This window comes from Acipenser ruthenus, chromosome 5 (assembly GCF_902713425.1).
Source record: "Acipenser ruthenus chromosome 5, fAciRut3.2 maternal haplotype, whole genome shotgun sequence".
Classification (NCBI taxonomy): domain Eukaryota; kingdom Metazoa; phylum Chordata; class Actinopteri; order Acipenseriformes; family Acipenseridae; genus Acipenser; species Acipenser ruthenus.
The window spans coordinates 47,017,816-47,031,278 of record NC_081193.1 but is presented as its reverse complement, the minus strand read 5'-3'; the positions used below and the strand labels follow the sequence as shown (position 1 = coordinate 47,031,278).

Genomic DNA, 13,463 nt, shown 5'->3' with positions numbered 1-13,463 from the left:
TATGAACTTACAATTTAAAACTGAAAATTGAACTGGACCCTTTGTAACTCAAAGCATATAGCCTACAACATCAGTGCTTGACCACAGGGGGATGAAAAATTGAGTCAAAGCTTCCAATAATAATGTAGCGTAATAAAACAAACACTGATAAAATACTTCAGTTTACAGCCATAGGGTCTGTTATGTGAAGTTTAATGTGCCAAGTAGGGAGCTAAATTCATTTGCAATCATTAAAATGGAATATGGGTAAACAGGGTCCCTTTCTTAGTTCAATACTTTTACCTTACAGAAGACTACAGTGGTAACTGTGTTCCTGCATTGATTCTTCTTCGTTTTTTCCTGTGCTAAAATGTTGCTTTTTCACCACAAGTCTGTGTGTCCAAGCACTGGGTTTAAGCTTTTTGTTTTCTATACTGCAAGGAACACCACAGTCCACAATCTATGACTTTTTTCAAAATGTAGTACCTTAGAAAAGAATGCAAAAGCAAAGACCATTTTCAAAATGTTGTCAACAGTCCCATTCTTCTCAGTTTCTTCCCCCCCCCCGACCTAAATATGACCTTGCAAGTGAGATTTGGCAGATTACATTCAAAAACTTTTCACTGTATGATGTTCGGTTTACACAAAACTGCATTAGACTGCGCAGCGCACCATCGAACATGGCAGCATGCACAAGCACTCAAAGAGCATTCTGACAACACATTACGCCCCGCCATACTCACTGTCATATAAAAAACTATTAGAGAACGGGACTGATGCTGTGGATGTTAATTTAGAACAGACTAAAATCTGAAAACTTCCATTCATGCACTACAGTACTTGCAATACAATCTGACACACCATTAACAAAACTTCAATTAGACTAGATACCATGATGCCTGAATGCTTAAATAGAAAGGATCAGTAGATCGTTGCATCATTAGCTACATAGTGAATGACATCACAAAGACATTAGATTTAAAAAGAGAAATAAATGTGTGGTTACCACGGCATCAAAACGCCTAGAAATACCTCCAATGTTTGTTTTCAAAAAAACTTTACCTTGACAAAGGTATGTTAAACATACCAAAACGTTAGGAAGTTGACGAATCACACTACAAGCTTAGGGCTATGGTACTCTGGAGCAGCTTATACAATGACCTTTCAGCACTGCCTTTATCCTTTTCACTTCACTTTGTTTTTTTTTTCCTTTAGGGAATTACTGTAATGCAACACTTTATAAAAATGGTTAATGATTACATCTAGTTTAATTGGCATTCATTTCCACACTAGATGTTGTCAAACGCATTTAATCTGTCAAAACAGCATGCTGAGTGGGCTCCGGAGTGGTGCATCCGGTAAAGGCACTCCGCCCGGAGTGCAGGAGGCGCCCTATAACTTGGAGATCACCGGTTCAAATCCAAGCTATGCCACTGCCAACCATGGACAGAAGTTCCCAGGGGGCGGTGCATAATTGCCGCTGCCTGGGCAGGGGTAGGTGTTAGGTCGGCTGGGAAGTCCTTGGCTCCGGCCTGCAAGCAATTCTGAACTGTGCAGCCCTCCAACACTAAGTTCTGAATATGGAGGCATGACGGGCTTCCTGAGTGAAAAAAAAGTGGACAGCTGACAGCACTCGTTTCGGAGGATGCTAGTGCTCGACTTCATCTCTCGGGTGTTGCAGCAGTGAGCCAGGTTGAATAATAAAATTGGACATTCAACAATTGAGATAATTGGAAAATGAATAAAAATTTAAGCCTCCCTGCTGTGTATTCTTATTTTTTACTTCTATTTAAATCATTTTTTACTTTGAATATATTAGATGCCCGAGACACTTCTTAGCTGTTACTGTTATTGTATTTATCTATGCGTCCCTATGTGTGGTTGCTGCTAATACGACCTGTCACTTGAGTAATTAGAGGTTGAGTATTCAGAATTTTTATTCTTGGTATATTCTAATATCTTATTATTTGAAATGCCCACCCCTTGTGAATTCACAATGTAGAATACAGGTGTTGTACAACAGCTACATAACGGTCTGTCTGAAATGACCAAAAAAAGTTTAACTTTCATCCCTGTAAAACTCATGGAATAAGAAATAGCTTTAGCAAACATTAACATATTTTCTTCACATGTTTGTAGATTAAAACAAGTTCCATGGATCATGGTACAAAGGAACATGTGTAGCAGGCTAAGTGCCAGGTAATGTGTGTTTGTTACTGGAACAAGGCTTCACGTATTTATTGCTATTAATTCTAAATGCTTACTATTAAATTCAAATGGTACTAATTATTAACATACCATGGGTCTGGTTAAAAGCTTGAGGTTGAGTAAGTCTTCCATAATAAAGCTTTGGAGTTTAAAAAGCAAAATTTCCATGTTTATGTAAATAGAACTTCACTGGCAAAACAGAATATACTTGTAATTCAAAAGAAATGTGGTGATAAATTACCTCAATGCTGTTTTACACTCCTTCTCCAATTACAAAAGAGTTCCATATCTACTAAAAATCCACTTACCGAGTTTAGAAAGTCAGGCTAAGTTACTTGGTAATTAACTTATTAGTAAGTGAAGTTAAAGCTTCAGCAGCACTTCTATTGTACAGTACATTTAATTGGTGGTTGAGGATGACAAATTAATTGTTTAGGGAACAGTTCTAAATTGAGCCAGAACACAAAAATATGAAGTCTACCTCCTAAGTGTAAAACACCTGTTTTATAAGTTTGTATTCTTTATTAATTCAGCGAACAATGCATTATGAAAAACAGGCAGTTCCTACTGGATTCCATACCAGGGGTGTGCAACTTAAAAAAACACACACACACACCAACCAACCTCTTCTCCAATAGACAAAATCCTAGAAAAATCTACTTGCCCCCTCACGGTCCCCCCCAAAAAAACACCACACACAAATAGCCTCTCACTTAGGACTTTGCTTTTATTAAAAAATGAACACAATCAATTAGTGATTAATAATAACTTTTGCTTCAGAAAATCAAATAACAAACGTAATTCAGTCCAAACAAAACTGAGCCCATCTAATTTGTGCAAGACACAAACAAAAACAATTAAACTAAAAAGATTCAAACTACATCAGAGTTTTAGGTAGGAGATCACTAGAGATTACACTTCTGGATACATTTCTGAAAAATTAATTTGGAGAACATTTGAATTTATTTTTTGCATTGAAAACTAAGTAGGTAATCGTAGGGTATATTTCAGAGTGCAAACGTTAGTTTCTTAATAATCTTCAGCTGTTTAGAAAGGTGTAATACGGTATACTTTCTGTGGATAGTTGTACTGATACACAAGCCGAAAGTCATGTTATGTCAGTCAGACCTCAAACAGATAAAATATTCACCGGAGCGGAAGGGTTAAAAGGAACTGGTTTCTAAACTGCATTGCCCAGAAGAGCGAAAACGCTTGTTTAATACGTTTTGGTTTCCTATATGGCTATTGGATAAAAATAAAGAATTCTGTTTTGTGGGCATTTCAGTGGGAGACTGAGGGTACTCAGCGGAGAGTTGAGTCAGAATTCAGAGAAGGTAGCAGAGTGCAAATGCTATGGAGTAATTTCAAAGTTGTATTAAAAATAATTAAGTCACTCTGTAGCTTTACAAACCTACTGCCAACCACCCGATTTAAGTAGCTTCAAAAAAATAAACACATTGCTAAACTGTTATCTATAAAAGGTTTTTGTAATTTTTATTATGTTAAATATTCTTCCTAGAGCTAGCAATCAAACTTTACTGGGCTTCTACTGCAGACAAAGGCAATTTAATAGTATTATTGCATTAGGGTTTGTGAATTAAAAGAATGTGTATTTGTGTACCTTGTATACATTTTTGCTTTGAGGTTTAGTTACGCATTTATTTTATTTATTTATTTTTTAATTTTCATTTGTATGAAGTACTTGTCCGATGGGCAAAAGTAAAAGGTAAAACTTGTTGTCCAGGGCATCGGGCGATATGACTTACACACCCCTGCATGCCCATCATGTCACCAGTGTTACTGTTCAACAGGCTCTCTTACTTTCACTTGAAGTTGCTCTTCCTTTCTCCCCCCCCCCCAATCGCTTTTTGACATGTCTCACAAATTCCACGCCTGTCGGAAAATCACGGCGTATGGTCTCGTTTCCTAGAGAAACACGGAAACCTTTTTGTTTTTATGTTTTTTTTTTTTTTTTAAATGGAGACTAAACTACAGCGCAATGATTCTCTATAGAATACTGTAAATTAAGCTTATTATTATTATGTTATTATTTAGTCCTATAGCAGACACTTCTATCCAAAGTGACTTATGGGGGTGAACTATGCATCACAAGTGCTGCTGCAGAGTCACTTACATAGGGCTACTGATTTTCCATGATTGCGGAATCACGGAATTAGGCATTGGGAATGGAATTCTGCTTTGCAACTGCACCCCTTGACCCCTTTTCAATCCACTCTTTTCCACACGATAACAGCAACTAGTTTTATCCATTTTCATTAACGTTACTGTATACTGTACTCAATACACACTTTCACAACAGTCTTGCCTTGAAGGCAAGTTGGTAGACACTTATCCAAAACGACTCATGGCTGTTGTTGCTGCAAAAGGGGCAGCAAGTATTGACTCAAGGGGTGTGAAGACTTATGCAAATAAAGACTTTTTGGATTTTTATTTTTAATTAATTTTTTAAAATTTCTATAATTGTTCTTTCACATTGAAAGTGTAGATGATGTTGTGTAGATCAGTGAAACAAACTCTTACTTTAATGAATTTTGAAATGTATTTTTTAGGCAGTAGAATGTGAAAAATGTTCAAGGGTGTGAAGACTTTTTCAAGGCAGTGTATATTCAAATTACGTTATTTAATTTATTTTTTTTATTTTTTTATTTTTTTTAATATAAAGTTAGTCATCACCAATGGTTTTTTACCTTGGTTTCGTCCCCAATTTGGAATGCCCAATTGTTATTTGTATCCCGATTCACCGCTTCAACCCCCTGGCGACTTGGGAAACAGAGGCTGGAACACACGTCCTCCGAAATGTGCCGGAGTACACAGATCTAATGGCTCCACTGCAGAACCGGGTTACATGATTATTGTTCTATATAACTTTTAAACTATGTGAATGTTTTATTCCATTAAAATGCTTACCTGTAAAATAGGATTTTCAATCAAATATAAACCTACTATGGTGACGTCACCAATAAAATTATGCAATTGAGCATCAAATCAACAGTAAGGTCACTCTTGAAATCATGACAAAGGATGTGTTGCAGTAAGAATACCTCTTAAGAAAAGGGAACAAGACTAAAAGGCTAAAATATGCACAAGAACACAGAATTTGGACGTTGGACTGTTGATGGATGGACAACGACACCTGTGCCTTCTGCAAACACTTGTCATCTTTCTATTCCTTAAGGATATTCTCTTCAAGTCCTCCTTGTTACACAGCTTTTTGGGTCTTCCAGTCGTGGGTTTGTGAATTACAGATGATGTTTCTCTGTACTTGATTATGCTTTGGATACCACACCTTGAAAATCAAGTGATGCGAGCTACTTCACTCAATTTTTTTCCATCTTTATGCAAGTCAAGGTTGTTATAGTAGAAAACACTAGTGGAGGCTTTGAGTTAGTTGTTGATGCTATATAGCATCAGTGCAGAAAAATGCAACACGTCCAAGACTTTTGCACAGCAGTGTACATATATAGAGCACTTATTCAATGTTGCATCAGACCCCCAAAAAACAAGCTAATCACAATTTCTCCATTCCAGATTTGACAATCTAGAGAAAAATGGAAACCCGGTGAAATGGCCAAGGATATGCAACCTGGTGTAGTTTTAATTTTAAAATGTTCCCTATGCTCAATAGGAGCATTTCAGTTTCCAGAAAGCTGTAATCGTTTGGTAATATGAAGCAAGGATATTTAAAGAACTATGAAATCCAGGGTTATCAAGTAGTTTCAGGCCACTCCTCAATTCTCAAGCCACAGTGACTTACACGACATGGTTGTCACAATGACAACATTATACAGAGCATCAAATCACAGATAAAGTATTTCACGTCTCAGAAAGTGGTAGCACTGTGCACAAAAGCGGCAGCTTGGGAATTACAATGATTATTCTTCAAATTACAGGGAACAGAGAAAATCTGATATGTCCTACTCATCATCTGTGATAATATGTAGGGCTACCGATTTTCCACAACCACAGAATTAGGCATTGGGAATGGAATTTTACAGAGTTGTCTTTTTCACCTCGCAGTTCCAGTTGTCTGACTTTTTTTTGTTTTGCACTACACCCAGCCAAGTGTAGTTAATTTATGATGCGACTTCACTCACGTGTCTCTGCTGAAACTCAACATGGCAGCCACATCAATGAAAAAAACAAAATGCAATGTTTTAGCAAAAGACAGACCTAAAACATTGTTTGAGGATGTTAGGATACTATTCTGCAAATGCTGCTGTCATTCGATTGATCATGTACAGGTCAATACCATTAAGATAATATTGCCAGTCAAACATGTAGAGAACAAGAAAGCAAAAGACAGCAACAAATGCAAAGCACTGCATTCTTCTATGCTGAAAAACATAGACATGTATCAAGGCAGGGCTTTCCCCGAAGTAAGCTAAATTGCGTATTTCGTCATTGTTTAGTTTATTTCTTTCCACTCTACCTGCATTTAATAAAAGCTAGAATTAGCCATTTTAAACCATGACCATTTCTTAATTAAATTATATTATCTGACGATGAAGAAACAAGCTCAAAGCTATTTTTCTAGCTATACATTCCTCAAAGGAAATTGATTTCTTCACTATGTAAAGGATGTAGTCACTACACTACACACCGTTTGTTTCATAAAGACATTCTGTCTGGAGACACACCTCTTGTTAAATTTAGCAAACAAGGCAGAATTATCAAATAAACAATTGTGAGGATTCATTATGCGTTTACATTAAATAAAAGGGGCGCTCTTTAAAATTACAAATCGGACAATACAACTTTTATTATCAAAGTGTTTCATATTTTATCCTGGTGATTGTAATGCCAGTAACACGCTAAACTTCATTTGTGCATCTGAATCTTGAGGATTTAAATACGAGAGCAAGATATTTTAGCACTGGAATGAACTGGTATTTTCATGTCCGTTCAAGAGTCAGACAAGAATTCTAATACACTTGTTAAGTTGCAAAATGGTTTTCAAAGCCATTACATGTAACACTGTATTAAAGTTGAAAAATATCCCAGAAGTAAGAAAGGCCTGACTTTACCCTTGTGAATTAAACTACAAAACAAAGGATGCCATACAGTAGTTACGGTTAAGAAAAAACAAATCTGCTGTGTATTTCAGGTAAAAACATAGACTTTTTTTTTTTTAAATCCCTGCCATTGTCATGTATTCTCAATAAACAAAGTGGTCATAAAGTAATACAATGTTTTAGCTTGAATACAATAAATGCAATAAAGGAGGTATGGTACAATGAAAAACATTACAGTAAACTCCACATAACAAAAACTAGGGTTGCATTTAAAAAAAACAAAAAAAACACACCCCGTTTAGGCCATACTAGACATTTATAGCAACATCGCATAGAGATCACTATTTGGCAGCTGTAGTGCGTGGGCTGTTAAAATGCTGTTTTGTGATATCCAGAAGTAAGGCACGCAAATTTTGGCAAGGTGGTAAATCGGTGCAAGGCAAAACACGTTGTGGTTCTTATTTCTCATTTTCATCAACTGTGTAATTTCTGGCAGACAGACATGTTTTTTTGCCACTCCTGCAGTGCATTAATGGGTTTTTTACATTAGCACTTTGGAAACATTCGGTTTTAGAAATGATTAAGTTGGAAAGAATTAGCTTTGATTATTTAGATAAATAGTCTGAATTTACAGAAATATGGAACATAAGTCTCCTCTTATTTTAGGGATATGGATCTGGATGAATATTATACATGATCTGCCCAAATGTATGTTTCATATTTATTTTAACACTTCAACTGACCCGTTCATTTTAACCACTTGATGGTACCACAGCTTGACTATGTATCTATTAACTGATATTTGGGATTTGTTTATTGTACACTAGTAGATCAACTGATGTTGTGAACAGTAAAATATTAATAAAAAAAGTGCATATCAAAAAAGTACCTGCTCCAACGCATGTACTGTTAAAGAAAAGTCAAGTACACAAACTAGAAAGTGGCAAATCACATTTAATAGAAGAATCAAGAAGAAATAGTTAGAACAAGAGGGCAACATCCAATAAAAGGGAGAGAATTGCAGGCAAATTGCCCCCTCCAGAGTAAATGCATTGCTCTACATGGGCAATTTGCTGTGGGAAATCAACCCCATGCATATGTGAAGATCTGGATCATAGATACTGCTAGAGCTTCAACCAATGTGGCTGTGGTACAGAATCAGGAAATTCAGCTGTGTACTAACTAGCAAGACAATACCGCAAAGTGTTCTGCTATACCCCAACAAAGTCACATGACCACAATAGGTCAATGTCATGGTCACCAACACATTTATCATGCAGAGTGTTTAAAACTCTGTAAAATATAAATAGTTAAATTTTTCTTGTATGATCTCCATGGTCAAACCTAACCATCACAGAATACAACTGTGTACAGAGCACTAAGCCAACATATCAGAGTTATCTATCATCAGGAAATCAAAAAAGTCACATGACTACAATATGGCAGCCAATCTTGCACATCAAAGTTTACAGTATCATAGAATTTTGCAGTTGTGGCAGGTTGAGTTACATGGTTTTAATTAACTCTTTACTCATGGGCCTACTGTATCACAATGCGCTTGTAATTTTAACATTTTACAACCCCAGTGCAAAATCACCCTTAGGCCACAGACTGTTGTAGATTACAAGGGCATGTTCCAGGTTGAAAAATAGTTTGTTCGTACGTCTAGAGACGTTTTCTTTTTCGGTTTGTTAATGAAAGGTGCTAGTGCTAGCAGGCATGCGTAAACACTGCCTGCATTCAATAACTTAAACCTTTGTTAAAAATAAAAATAAAATAAAAGCTAAAGCTGGAAGTTTTTGAGTGTCGCGTATGTTAAATAAAGCCCCTTTCACACTGGCATGCTCTACTGGGTCAGAACCTACCTGGTTCCGGTCTCCCCCCCCCCCCCTCCCCATTTTGTAGCAATGAGGTACACTCGTGGAAATCAAAATATAAAAACGAGTCAATGATATGACAGCAGTTCTGGAAACCAATCAGTCGCTTTTGAAAAGACTGAATAAAACCATTTTAACATCTCCTAAGACAACACTATGTCTAATGCTCCGGCTAAAGGAACAGGAACTTTGCCTAAAATAACACCTTTTTGGCACCAATAGTGATTCATTCACAACGGATACAGTACTGTTTTCAATTTCAACTTATTCAGTCTTTTCAAAAAAGTGTCATCGCGAGTGTGTACTGAGGCACACTGATTGGTTTATTAAATCTTTCCAGAATCGCCATAATATCATTGAATCGTTTTGTATTTTGATTTCCACAAGTGCATTGCTACAAAATGGCATGTAAACAAAAACGGCGAAATGCGCCACTGTTTCTCTTGCTAAAAAATGTTGGAAATTATTCAAGCTCTTGAAAAAAAAACCTGAAATCAGACACAAGACGCCAAACAATTTGGTGTTTCATGTTCTGGTGAGTTGCTTCACCATTCTGTTAAATAATGTGCATGTCTTGCATATTGCTGCTGCATTTTTTTTTAATGCATGTAGGTGTGCTGTGTTAATTTAGATTGACAGTTTATTAATGTTAGTTTGTCTGTTACTTCATTAACATACATACTTATTCAGTTCATTTCATATGTTGATGCACATGCGTCATGACAAGTAATGCATATTTAGTGATTCATATTGTGTCTGTTGGCTAACTCTGTTTTCGAGAACACTTTGGCTATAAGAACACTAGTCTGTCAAGCCAAGGAAAATACTACTGTATTTTTCAAATGAAAATGTGCTATAACAATGTTTGTCTTTCAAAATCTTGAAGAATGGAAGTGCATGACCGGTAACATTTATTGAATTACTTAATTATATAATTTATTTCTTAGCAGACACCCTTATCCAGGACGACTTACAATTGTTACAAGTTATCAAATTATTTTTACATACAATTACCCATGTATACAGTTGCGTTTTAACTAGGGCAACCTAGGTAAAGTACCTTACTCAAGGGTACAGCAGCAGTGTCCCCCACCGGGGATTGAACCCACGACTCTCTGGTCAAGAGTCCATTGCCCTAACCACTGCTCCACAATGCTGCCTTACTCCGCAATTAGCCCCATAACATCATTAAATTATCCTCACCGATGCAAACTGGAAGTTATTGCCATCCCCACAAAACCATCAGAAAAAAAATCGTAATATTTGTCTACAATTTACCCTAACAACAACTGAAGCATCTGTGTCCAGACAACCTGTAGGCCTATCTAGTATATACACAGTGGCCACTGTATTAGGACCAGTCTAAATATTGGATTTGGCATCCCCCTGGTGTGGGGCTTGTTGTCCTGGTACACCCTGGATCCCTTGACAACATGAAGGTGAAGCGAATGTCATGGTTTATTTTACCATCACCCACCCAGCAATGCTGCTTGACTGGTTTGAGGAGCATGACATACACTTCAGGCATCATTCACAATCATCTGACTAACTCTGCACCAACTGCAGTAGTACTAAGACTTACTTATGCAATACTACTGTACAGCCACATTAGACTCAAATATGCTGTTTTCATTTTATTGCAGTAATACTGCAGTACATTTTTGTAAGTGTTCATGCAGTTCACTGTGTACAGTAACAACTCAATACAACTACCAGGTCATCTATGCACTTCAAGTGTTGCATGTTGCACTATGCAGGGCTTATTTTCAAATGTACAATATGTTATACAATCAGGAAACTGTTTCAAGTCATGCCATGTAACTGTACACAGGCCATATTAGTCTATCAAGCCAAGGGAAATCAATGTGGTTATCAAAATTAGTGACAAAGTTTGACAAGAAAAGCCATTTACAATTACTGTAAACATTTCTTATATTAAAAAAAAAAATTGAATCGAGAATCTGAAATTACCAGCTAAATGGAAAGCCAATACTGTACGCTATGACTAAATCCCAACTGGAAAGACAGGGCATGGAGTCTAGTATTAGTATTCATCTGTAAACATCGTCAGAAATGTACTGTCAAACCAACACTACTGCAATCCAAACAAGGAGCACCACAACAGTATCATTTTATTCCAGGTTTGTCATTTGCACTAAGCAATGCAATATTTTTTCGTCACATTAAAATTTACATTCCGCTTTTGTTTTTTTGTTTTTTTTGTTGTTGTATGGGTTTAAAAATATGCTTCATTTACAATTCGGTATTTTAAAGAAATGGTTTATGTTTCTGTTCTAAATAGTTCTTAACCGTGTCCCTATAACACAACATTTCCTTTTTTATTATTACAAAATACATTCTGTAAAGTTCTATGAAAAATGGGGTTACTTCCTGTACATTTTTTAATGTGGTGTCAAGCCAGCCCTGCATATCTATTTTAGTATTTTGAGCAGTTTGTATCCTTACCTTTGAGCTGTGGTAGGGGTGAAAGCTCGACCAGGCTGCTCTGGGTCCGGAACTGAGACGAACCTTGCGATCTCTTCTGTTTCTGTGCTTTTCTCACGGATTTTCGTGTGAACCCGTCCACTTTCTCTGCTGCCGAGATAGCCGACATTTTCTTGTGTGGCAACTAAAAAATGTTGACTATATATATTTCCACTTCTCAAGGTGACTGTAATGTTTGGCAGATCATACAATTTTAAACCGTGAAAAGGAGATAACACCAAAGTCCGCTATGGTCAGATCACCAAGTTTCAATATACAGCATATATTTTAAAAACAAACGTTATCTGATGATTCATCAGCAACAACACCCATTGAAATATTTTTCCAATTCATTAAATTCTACCGTGTCAAGAAAATGTACCAAACAATCAATGTTAAAACTCGTCTATTAAAACTATGGCATCAATTGCAATTTATAGATTCTCTTTTCCTAATGCGAATCATACAATCTAGATTATAAATGCAAAAAAACCGGCACATTATCGTGGAAAAAAATAAATCTACAGGTTGCTACTTGTGCAGAAATAGTACTCCAAATTCCAAACGATCACGAACAGATAACACACAAAAATAAGATGTAATATATATATTTATAAACTTTAAAACAAACTGATCCCGAAAAGCACGCTTTCCCTCTTCTGGAAACCTCCACTTAGCTTTTTCAACGTATCTGGCTATCCACGGTGGCTCACCGCTGTTTAAGACTAAGTAACTACGAGAAGAAGACAGTCTGGGAACCTCTCAACTATCTAACAATCATCAGCGACAAACGAGTCATTCTCTACAAACGCCTCTGTCGACATTTAATAGCACAAGACAAATGCTCCGAACGGCTTGTCGGTTTTACACGGCACTTCCTGTAACAGCTTAACTTTGGTTTAATTAATTAATTACAAATGAATAACTGAAATCTACGCACCTCGACGTAACCTCACCTTTGCGACCAAAACACAACCACCAGTCAGTCGGTAGACCTGCCCCTCGCAGTAAGTGCGTAAGTCATCGGCAAACACTCTGACCAACCAGAAGAGCGAAACACAAACTAAACTTCAGTGTTTACACCAATGGCATTCTACCATAAACAAAACAGAATTGAAAATGGAACATTTTTTAAGCCAATTAGAAGTGCACAATGGAAAGCCCAACCCAATAGCAAGTCAGTTGAGGGGCTGGTATACTATTGATGGATTTCCTGTCAGTCTAATCATAAATCGACCTCTGGAAGGCGGGGGATAGTGTTTGATTGGTTCAGGCAATTGGAAGGAGAATTTTTTTTTTTTTTTTTTAGGAAGTAGAAATACGATTGATTTGTTATGCTGTAAATTACGTATATATGACGCAGGCATGTAAGATGAATACTGCCTGGCCTCAAATAAATATGTAATGAATGTAGCATGTAGGTGCATAACTTTATTTTCACTCCACACATGTGTGACTGAGAAATAAAATCTGTAGTCATTAATTTGAAAGTACCATACAACGAATGTCCGTCGCTTAAAAACAAAAATCATTTGTGTAGCAAAGTAATGCAAGTTATATTTTGCACATACGTACGTATTCATACTTTGCATCCGTTGTAAGGGTTACCAGAAATAAGTTTAGAGGAAGCCTACATAGTTCACTGATATTTGTAGCACACGTGTCAAATGAGAGTCATATTAACCCTATTGCAAGTCACACAGTTGAACGCCTTTTTCATGTCTTTGAGATCGTCTTTAAGAATCGTAACTGCCTGCCACTGAACCACCTTATTTATTCTATTTAAATATTATTGTGACAATGTGATGTTTCAACGCTGCCAGATCCACCAGAGGCTGGAAGAGTTGAAAGGTCATATTTTCAAAATGATTTGAATGGTGAG

At 36.6% G+C, this 13,463-nt stretch overlaps 1 protein-coding gene across 4 annotated transcripts in view; it reads right to left on the bottom strand.

The window, feature by feature from the left end:
• LOC117402986 (serine/threonine-protein phosphatase 2A 56 kDa regulatory subunit alpha isoform) overlaps positions 1–12,668 on the bottom strand; it is a 116,934-nt gene extending 104,266 nt beyond the window's left edge. The window contains exons 1-2 of one of the 4 annotated variants that reach the window (XM_034004770.3): positions 12,522–12,668; positions 11,564–11,726 (exon numbers count right to left, since the gene is read on the bottom strand). In XM_034004770.3, coding sequence (XP_033860661.1) covers positions 11,564–11,711 — 148 coding nt within the window. In that variant the 5' untranslated portion in view covers positions 11,712–11,726; positions 12,522–12,668. Of the gene's footprint in view, positions 1–11,563 lie in introns of all 4 variants that reach the window. The other 3 variants (XM_034004771.3, XM_059024288.1, XM_034004769.3) reach the window with 3 other exon arrangements.
• Between the last annotated feature and the right edge of the window lie 795 nt (positions 12,669–13,463).